The sequence below is a fragment of the Camelina sativa genome, chromosome 14 (assembly GCF_000633955.1).
Source record: "Camelina sativa cultivar DH55 chromosome 14, Cs, whole genome shotgun sequence".
Taxonomy (NCBI): domain Eukaryota; kingdom Viridiplantae; phylum Streptophyta; class Magnoliopsida; order Brassicales; family Brassicaceae; genus Camelina; species Camelina sativa.
In genome coordinates, this window is record NC_025698.1 from 7,774,156 (window position 1) to 7,784,762 (window position 10,607).

The 10,607-nt window shown below is 32.6% G+C and overlaps 1 protein-coding gene and 1 pseudogene across 1 annotated transcript in view; both read left to right on the forward strand.

Moving 5' to 3' along the window:
* Positions 3,534–6,664, forward strand: LOC104740325 (annotated as a pseudogene).
* Positions 9,790–10,607, forward strand: part of LOC104740326 (dihomomethionine N-hydroxylase-like) — a gene marked incomplete in the record, with an annotated part of 3,204 nt that continues 2,386 nt past the window's right edge. The window contains 1 exon segment of the mRNA XM_019235738.1: positions 9,790–10,568. Coding sequence (XP_019091283.1) covers positions 9,883–10,568 — 686 coding nt within the window.

A 10,607-nucleotide genomic window follows, 5' to 3' on the forward strand; every position in this document is an offset into this window, starting at 1 on the left:
AAAAAAAAAAAAAAAAAAAGAAAAAAAAAAAAAACAGTGTGCAGGCTTAATCTGGCCGGTTCGGTCTTGAATCCAATCATTCTGCTCTATGAATTTATGAACCACGTGTTAACTCATTACAATCATTCGGACTCGAATCGATGCTAGAATTTGTTTTATATTTTTATGATCCAAGTTAATACTTAATATAATCAATATATATATACATATACATATAGTCGCATTGTTGACTTTTATCATTAATTAGACTAATATTATTTACAATAAGACTTATATAAATTGGCATGCAGAACATATATGTATGGAAAGAGTTACAAACTTACAATAATCTCATTTGTTGTAAACTAATTAGTGACAATCTGATATAGCTGCCAAAAAAATTAGTACGGCAATCTGTTTAGGTGTCGTTATGCACAATCTGATTGGGTATCAATATATCTTCACAATTTTGATGATTTACTATGATGCATTAATTCTATATTTTGTTTGATCGAAATTTTGTTGTTCAAAGACTATTTTCTATCTTTTGACGAAACTAACTCAATAAAGCACAAGTTATCTTCTCTACTTCAAAAACTTGGGAGACTCTCAATCCTCTAGAAGCCTCGGTGCCATGTTTTAAAACTCTTTGGTTCAAGCAAAGGATCCACAAGCATGCCCTTATTTTTGGGGAGATCCTTCGGAGTCTAAATGTACCAAGTGACTGTCAGTCTGTCCACTCTGTGATACTAGACCGGAAACCAAATTTTATCAATTTTTCTGGCTATTCTCTTTAGCCTTTGAGATCTGGAATTAATTATCATGACCACTCTCCATCTTCCGCGTTAGAGATATTTGTAGAGTGGATTAAATCAGTTTCGACAAATTCAAAGCTTAACTCCATTATATTTGCAAGCTTATCTTCCAACTTGTAGGGTAGCATGAACTTGATGAGTTACATCTACCTCTAAATAAGCTTCTACATTAAAGTCAAGGATATACAGATTATTCTCAGAGATAGGAAAGTTTAATTTCTGGACTAGACCGTAATTTTAAGGCAAGGACAGCTTCAGCTTCATCTTCTCCCGCCCAACTTTAAGAGATCTATCTCTTCACTTGGTTCAAATTCATCCATCTAGCGGGTAGATCTAAAAATATAATTAATTTAAAGCACAATATTGTATGTTTATCATATAAATTTTTAATATAAAATACATATAAATAAAGTAAAAGAAAATTGATATGTTAACCAACCATTTGTTATTATTTTATATTAACATATATATATAATTCCTTTAAACAGTAACTAAAAGGTAAAAGAGAAAAAATAGACAGTAGTATAAAAAACATATACCTGAAAATAGTAAAATGGGAAAGGATGATTTAAAAAATCAGGATGACATCACATGGCCACATGGGGCACAACAAATCAAATGGTTCCATCTCCACTACAAAATCTTGTATGGGGCACATTCACTTATACGTCCGCCCCCTCAGATAACGGCTTCACCTTTGTTTCTTCACTTGTACTTTTTGTCTTATTTCATTTACATATTCATGCTATACGATGCTCCTGCAAGAACAATTAAAATGGTAACCTGTAATAAAAATGTAGGGTAAATGCTATTTCTATTTCTACCTTTCTAGAAGAACAGATTTGAACATTTTTAAATGAATGCTATTTTAGTATTTTCATAAAGTCTCGTGATTCATACCCTAAAACAGAACATCAAACTGCGGTTACCTAATACCACCGATTTTAATAATTTATGAAGTCTCGTAATTCTTATCCTAATCAGAAACAGAACATCGAAATGTGGTGACATAACACCACCCAAGAGCTTAATATAGTCTACATATTAAAAATACACGAAGTGAATAATTTAGTAAGTTAGAAAATTACAATGATAATTGAAGAAACATACAATTTTAAAGTTATTTGAAATATATATATATATATACTAGATTAAGACCCGTGCTAGAGCACGAGTTGAAATTTATTATATTTATATTGTAATTTTTTATAAAATATAATTTATGTGATTGTTTTTAAAAGTTTTTTTTGGATAAAATATTATGCAATAAAATAATATGCTAAATATGATGACTTGAAAAAGATATTTATTTTGTAAGTTTTGTATTGTTAATGATTCTAGATAAATACATGCGCTATAACGGTTAAATTTTACTTTATACAAAATTTTGTATATTTTCTATTTTAAAATAAAATTTTAATATGTTGTATTAGTTTATGTACGTGAAGTTATTTCAACAATGTATATTCTACCTCATGACTTGAATGTCATTATAAGACATAATTTTGTGAATTTGGTTTTTAAAAAGTGAGTTATTATATTATGAGTAATTTAATATATTGTTATACTTTTTGTTTTAATATACTTGATTTTTTGAAATTCTTTCATATTATAGTGACATATTATTGACATTGCTATAACAAACCAATTTAGAGTGTTTATAGTTTCTAATTTTAATATCAAGTTTCAATATTTTAAAATTATTTCAAAATAAATTATTTAAAGTTTATTATATTATATAAAATTATAAAATTCAACAAAAAGTATGAAATTGAATTTAAATATTCAAAATTTGAGCTGTTACTCAGTAAAATTTTAATTCAATAGATATTATTTTTAAAGAATAATATTAATAAAAATTGAAGATTTGTTTTTAAAAATTCAACTTATGGTATATCCGGAAATAAACTATTTTTTTAATTATAATAAATAATATGATAATTTATTTTTTTCACAAAATAGACTCATATATAAAAATGAGAGGTGAAGTATAATAATATTTAACAAATTAAAATTTTAAGTTAGATATCAAAGGATTTTATTTGATGAATAATTTAATAAAGAAAATTAATATGGTAACTTAGATGATATCAAATGATTCTTTAGAATATTCTCTTTAAGATTTTTGGAAACAATAAATCCAGATTATACAAATAATATAAAACTTAATATATAATCTATTTGTAGCCAACTTATTAAAATTATATAGTCTACAAAACAATGTTGTGTACTTCCGTTTTATTATATAGGGGATACTTCAATTATCAATAACTATATATATGTATAATTAGTATAAAAATTATAGCAAAAATGAACGATTTAATTATTTTTAAAAAAACAATTAAAATAGTCATTATATTAAATGAAATGTAAACTAGAGATAAAGACATGCAATAACGTTGATTTGTCATTAGAATCAACGTTATCTATAAATTGTTTGTCCATTTGTTTCCATATTTCCCGTTTTTTTAATACAATTAATGCAAACATACAAAACTATGGCAACGTGTGTTGTAAGAAATTAGCATATGTGATTTTACAGAAATGCCCTTTCACGTTTGAGACCAAACAAAGTGATTCTAATGACAAATCATGTAATAAAATTCAATTGCCACTTTTTATTATAGTATATAGTTTAGTTCACTAATTGAGTAGGGTCGTCAATTATTGATCATTGATTTGGCTTTTTAATATTTTTCCGAATATAAGATATCAACACAACAAACAATTTCACAATGAGCCTGTTCGTTTCGTCGCCGCAAGTACCTGCGGCTGCGGCAGCCGCATGTGTTGTTGTTCGTTTGGTTGCCGCAGGTGCTTGCGGCAAGACGCTGCAGCAAACGCTGATTCTAATTTTGGACATCGATTAGTTGCGGCGATCAAAAAGGTTGCTAGTTTTGAAACGACCACAGAACTCACTACACGCTTATACACACACACACAAACACCATGATCATGATGAGCTTCACCACATCATTATCATACCCTTTTCTGATCCTACTAGTCTTTATCGTCTCCATTGCATCATTCTCTATACTGGGTCGAATTCTCTCAAGGCCCACCAAAACCAAAAATCGATCACGCCAGCTTCCTCCTGGCCCACGAGGATGGCCGATCCTCGGCAATTTACCGGACTATTCATGACTCGTCCTAGGTCCAAATATTTCTATCGTGCCATGAAAGAGCTAAAAACAGATATCGCATGTTTCAACTTCGCCGGTGTCCACGTCATCATCATAAACTCCAACGAAATCGCTAGAGAAGCGTATAGAGAGCGTGACGCCAATTTGGCAGACCGGCCTCATACGTTCATCGTAGAGTCCATCGGAGACAAATCAATGGGCACCGCACCGTACGGTACTGAACAATTCATGAAGATGAAAAAAGTGGTCACAACGGAAATTATGTTGGACATACGTTAAAACGTTGGACATGTTGGCAGCTGCGAGAACCATCGAAGCGGACAATCTCATGGCTTACGTTCACTCGATGTATCAACGGTCCGAGACGGTAGACGTTAGAGAGCTCTCGAGAATTTATGGTTACGCAGTGACAATGAGAATGATGTTTGGAAGGAGACATGTCACGGACGAAAATGTTTTTTCGGATGATGGGAGATTAGGAAAAGCCGAAAAACATCATTTTGAGGTGATTTATAACACGCTAAACTGTTTGGCGGGTTTTAGTCCCGCGGATTACGTGGAAAGATGGTTGAGAGGTTGGAATATTGATGGTCAAGAGGAGAGGATGAAAGTGAATATTAATCTTGTTCGTAGTTACAACAATCCCATAATCGACGAGAGGATCGAGTTATGGAGGGAAAAAGGTGGTAAGGCTGCTGTTGAGGATTGGCTTGATACGTTCATTACGCTTAAAGATCAAAACGGAAGGTACTTGGTCACGCCCGACGAAATCAAAGCTCAATGCCTTGTAAGTTAAAAAATATTCTTATAAAGTAGTATTCATATATTGATATATATAGAAATCGAAAAATAAGATAATCTTTTGAATTGTGAACAAATAGATAAATAGAAAAATCGTTAATACTATTGACTAAAGTTGCGAGATATAATGTTAAAAGAGTAGTTTCTATCATAATTTTGCACATAATATAATAAATACGAATTACTTATTAAAAAATACTTTTGAAAAGATTATATATATGTATATGTATAAATACATATTTCAAACTGATAAAATTTATTTTTTTGTTTTTCTTTTGTCACTGTCACCACTCACAGGCCATGTCATTATTTGCTTTGAGGATCTTATTGGTTTGGTATATAAGATGTTTATTGTTAGAGCATGTTCAACAACAAATGATTTTTTTAATTTTTTAAATTTCTTTTAAAAATCACTCATATAAAAGCCAGTGTCAGAGACGTTTCTCAGATTTTTTTTTATACTTAGTCTGAAACTATTATGGCAGATGATGCATTTGAACAACCTCATTTTAACGACATAGCAGTAAAACTGTTCATGAAACTTTGTATATTCGCATTTAATGTAGGATATCGATATGTTTAGATGATCTCTAGAATTAGGTCAACGATCGACATTGACATTAAAACTTTTAAAATTATGTTTTCATGGGATATAAATATGTAATGAACTCTTTTAAAGATAAAATGTCAGAAGATTATCGACAATATTATTGCAACATTAGACAATATATGTTATATATAGATTAGTAAAATAAGTACGGCATTTATATAGATTTATCTTTTAATTTTCAAATTGTATTCATATTCAATGATTCTTATTGATAAATTTTTTAACTAAAATCCCACGTAAAATCGCAAATAGATATAACAAAAAAATATTATCTCAAAAAATATATATGTTGTATATCACTGAGTAAAGTAAGTTATATATTTATACTCAAAAGTTGGAATGATTATATTTGAGTTCAACAATTTCTATTTATAAGAAATATTTTAAATTAAAATCCCGCGCGTACGCGGGTACAAATTCTAGTATGTATATATACATATTTCAAACTGATAAAATTTATTTTTTTGTTTTTCTTTTGTCATTGTCACCACTCACAGGCCATGTCATTATTTGCTTTGAGGATCTTATTGGTTTGGTATATAAGATGTTTATTGTTAGAGCATGTTCAACAAAAAATGATTTTTTAAAATTTTTAAAAAATTTTTTAAAATCATTCATATAAAAGCCAGTGTCAGAGACGTTTCTCAGCTTCTTCAAATTTTTCTAAAAAAAATCTTTAGATGTCCCTTGAGAAACTGTTGTTGGAGGTGTTAAGATGTTTTATTACAGGAATTTTGTCTAGGAACGATCGATAATCCAGCAAATAACATGGAGTGGACACTTGCGGAAATGTTAGAGAATCCGGTGATTCTGAGAAAAGCTTTGAAGGAGTTGGACGAAGTGGTTGGAAAAGACAGGCTCGTACAAGAATCAGACATACCAAATCTAAACTACAAAAAAGCTTGTTGTAGGGAAACATTCAGGTTACACCCGAGCACTCATTATGTCCCTCCTCATGCGGCTCGTCGAGATACCACCCTCGGGGGTTATTTCATTCCCAAAGGTAAAAAGAACTACCTACTAACTTTATGAAATATAGGTAGTTTACAGGTATATACAGATTTGCAAAATAGGGTCCCTAATTTTAATTTTCTTTGTGTGTGATAGAGCTTGATCCCTCGACAAAATGTATTCAAATTAAGATCTAATCACCGTACCTTTATACGTCAAACATCAGATCGGTTGAGCTACCAATATCTTGATATAATTTTGCGCTATGTATTACTCCCTCCGGTTTTTTTACTTGTCATTCTAGAGGAAATTTTTTGTTTTATATTACTTGTCGTTTTATGTTTACGATGCAATTTTATCAATCAAATTTCCAGTCTTATCCCTCACTTTTAGCTTATTAATTACTTTAAACAAATAAAACAATATATTAATGAAGGATAAAATAGAAAATTAAATTGTTTTCTTAATATGTGTGAAATCACCTAGAATGACAAGTAAAATAAAACAGAGGGAGTAAGAAATTATTGATTTTTGGACAGGTAGTCACATTCATGTACATCGTCCTAAACTAGGCCGGAACCCTAAAATATGGAAAGATCCACTGGTATACAAACCGGAGCATTGAAAACACATATTTGTGGCTAAGTGTAGTTACGATGGACTTTGTGTTTGTATGAGCATAAAGTAAATAACGCACAAGCTTTGTTAACGGGGTTCGGTTTTTCCTACATCTCTGGGACCTAGTCCAGAACAAATTCACTATAACAAGATAGCAATTGCAACTGCATATGATACAAGCACTACTATGCATATCATTATTTTCTAGATGAATAAACCATCAAAAGATCTCTCTATCTTGTTGATGGGACGACACCACACATCTTGTGTGCATCTCTCAAAACTACCTTGAAGCGTGCAGGTCTTCATGAAGCGCCCTCTTGGTATTTATATCAATTGCCCAACTCCTAGGGTTGGCAACTTTCCTATTATACAACAAATAGGAAATTGAAAACTTTCCCTTTTTTTTGGATAAGGAAAGTTTCTCTTCATGATCTCATCTTGAATCTTCCATTCAATATGTTCATCCAGCTAAGCAGCCGCCACTTGGCTTTTCCAGTTCGGCCTTAAGCTTCTGTACTCAAACTCTTCAATTCTGCTTCTTGTACTACTTCCTGTATTAACGTCGGACTAGTACAAGAACTGCTTCAGACGTTTGATACATCCTCCGATATATCTAACTGCAGAGTTCTTGATTCAACACCTTATCTTCTCTGCTTTGTGTTAACCACTGTGTCAGCACGATCACCAAGTGCTACTTAAGGTCTGCTCTACCGGCATTTGTATTAAGTAATACTTCATCCTCTTTGTCAAGTAATACTTCATCTTGTGTCAGCTCTTCTAGCATCTCTATCATGTAATGCATCAGCCTCTGTGTCAGTTTTGTCTTGTTTTAGTAGAAAATCCATGACATGTTCTAAACCTGTGAAAACTTCAATCAACACAACATCTTCAAGCGTCACCTCCAAGAAGATGGAATTACAAAAGAGGTTATTTTGGTCGAAACAGAGATGCGTTTTGTCTCGTTACCACCGGTCGACGTGGCTGCATTGGTGTCAAAGTCGGCACAATCATGATGGTTATGATGTTCGCTAGATTTCTTCAAGGGTTTAACTGGAAACTCCATCCAGGATTTGGACTGATGAGCCTCGAGGAAGACGATGCATTGCTTATGGCTAAGCCTCTTCATTTGTCTGTTGAGCCACGCTTGGCACCAAACCTTTATCCAAAATTCCATCCTTAAGAAAAGGAAAAAAACAAAACGCCTTGTTCTTTCTCTCTGTTATGTTCTTCTTCGACTCTTTGTCGTTTCTGTGTTGTGTTTCTCGCTTGTTTGTTCTTTTTCAGACTCTACTTTGCCAAAAATGGTATATTCTTTTATTTTTGTTCTGTCTTTGTTTTTTTTTTTTTTGTGGGATAGTTAAATGTTCTTGACTGATTTGTTGCATTGTCTTAAACCGGTTCGGTGTTGATTTGTATCATATTATTCTGGTTTTAAAATGAATTATAAAAATGGTCTTTTAGAAAGTCACTTCCAGGTAGGCATGTCAATTAGGGCGAAAGCCCGTGGGCTGGCCCGGCCCGGCCCTGAAAAATACCGGGCTCGGGCTTAAATATATATGTCCAAAAAAATCGGATCTTTTGGGCTCAACCCGTTTGGACTATAGGGTTTTTCGGGCTTAGCCCGACCGGGCTCGGACCAGCCCGAAAAACACTTTAACAAATATATTTGTATTTTTTGGATAACATTTTTATTTGATTGCAATATTTGATTAATAATTTATTGTAAATAAAGTTTAAAACTCTAATCCTAGTTTTCATATTTACTTAATAACTTTGCTTAATACTTTTAAAAGTTTTATATATGATATTTTATATGAATTATATATAGTTTTATTTGGTTAAAGTATAAGATTTTATTTAGTTTTAAACTTTTTCTTTTAAATTAAGTTGGTTGTAATGAATATAAATGAGTTATTAAAATTTTGATGGATTTGTTTTACAATGCATCTTTAAACACTGTTTTTTAAGACTTATAAGTTTGAATTATTGATCGGCAAAATAAGCCCGAAAAAGTCCGAAAAGCCCTATAGCCCTGTTAGGGCCGGGCTCGAAAATATTTCGGACCGAGTCGGACCAGGCTCAAACATATGCGGGCTTTACGGGTTTTGGGCCGGACCGAGCCTGACCAGCCCGATTGACACCCCTACTCCCAGGCCTAGTTAGAATCGTATTAAATTCAATACAAAACATTTAAACGTGGTTTACCTACCCAAGAGCTCATTATGGTCTCCTCCATTCCAATTTCCTTTATACTTAATACTTTATTACAGAGATAATTTAATCATTAATCATATTCTTGGACATGTGACATGTTGTGATTCGTTTTCTCTTTTAAAGAGAAAACCACCCTCAAAAACTAACTACAATTTACAAATTTTCAGAATTATAATTTTATTTGATTTCAGATTAATAATTTTGTATGAAAATACTAGTCAAAGACATGCATGATTTTATTAATTATGCTTGTTCATTTTTTTCTCAGTTGAAAAAATCATCTCTGTTTACTGTTTAGATCCATTTTGGCAGTCGACATTTTTAATGGCGTTTAATATAGCAGACCCTTATTGACTATGTGTAGTCGTTTATTTAACTTAATATGTCTAAAAAACTTAAACAAAAACTTAATTTAAAACGAAGAGAGTTTATTATATCTTTCATTAATAATACACTTATGTCTCTAATTAATAATTGTAAAGAATATGAATAAAGTTTGGAATTTTTTTTATAAACTTACATTGAACAACAATTTAAACTATATAAACCTTTTTCAGTTCGTACATCAGATACAAAATATATAAACGTGATTACCCTTAGTACCTACCCATAAGCCCAAATCACACGTCAGAATCACATACATGATCTGAAATCTATAAAATACTTAACACAACAAAGAATCTCCCAATATCGCTAGTGTTCATTGCTAACGAGCACACACCCGACACACAGACACACAAACATCATCATGATGATAATGAGCCTTACAACATCATTACCATACCCTTTTCAAATCCTACTAGTCTTTATCGTCTCCATCGCATCAATCTCTCTACTGGGTCGAATTCTATCAAGTCCCACCAAAAGCAAGGACCGATTTCGCCAGCTCCCTCCTGGCCCAAGAGGATGGCCTATCCTCGGCAATTTACCGGGACTATTCATGACTCGTCCTCGCACCAACTATTTCCACCTTGCCATGAAAAAGCTAAACACGGATATCGCATGTTTCAACTTCGTCGGAGTCCGCGTCATCACCATAAAGTCCGACGAGATCGCTAGGGAAGCTTTTAAAGAGCGAGACATTGATTTGGCAGACCGGCCTAATCTTTTCACCTTAGAGATCATCTTCGACAATTACAAGTCAATGGGAGTCTCATCGTACGGTGAACAATTCATGAAGATGAAAAAAGTGATCACAACGGAAATAATGTCCGTTAAAACGTTGAACATGTTGGTAGCTGCAAGAACCATTGAAGCGGATAATCTCTTGGCTTACGTTCACTCGATGTATCAACGGTCCGAGACGGTCGACGTTAGAGAGCTCTCGAGGGTTTATGGTTACGCAACGACCATGAGGATGCTGTTTGGAAGGAGACATGTCACGCAAGAAAACGTTTTCTCGGATGATGGGAGACTTGGAAAAGCGGAAAAACATCATCTTGAGGTTATTTTCAACACTCTATACTGTTTGCC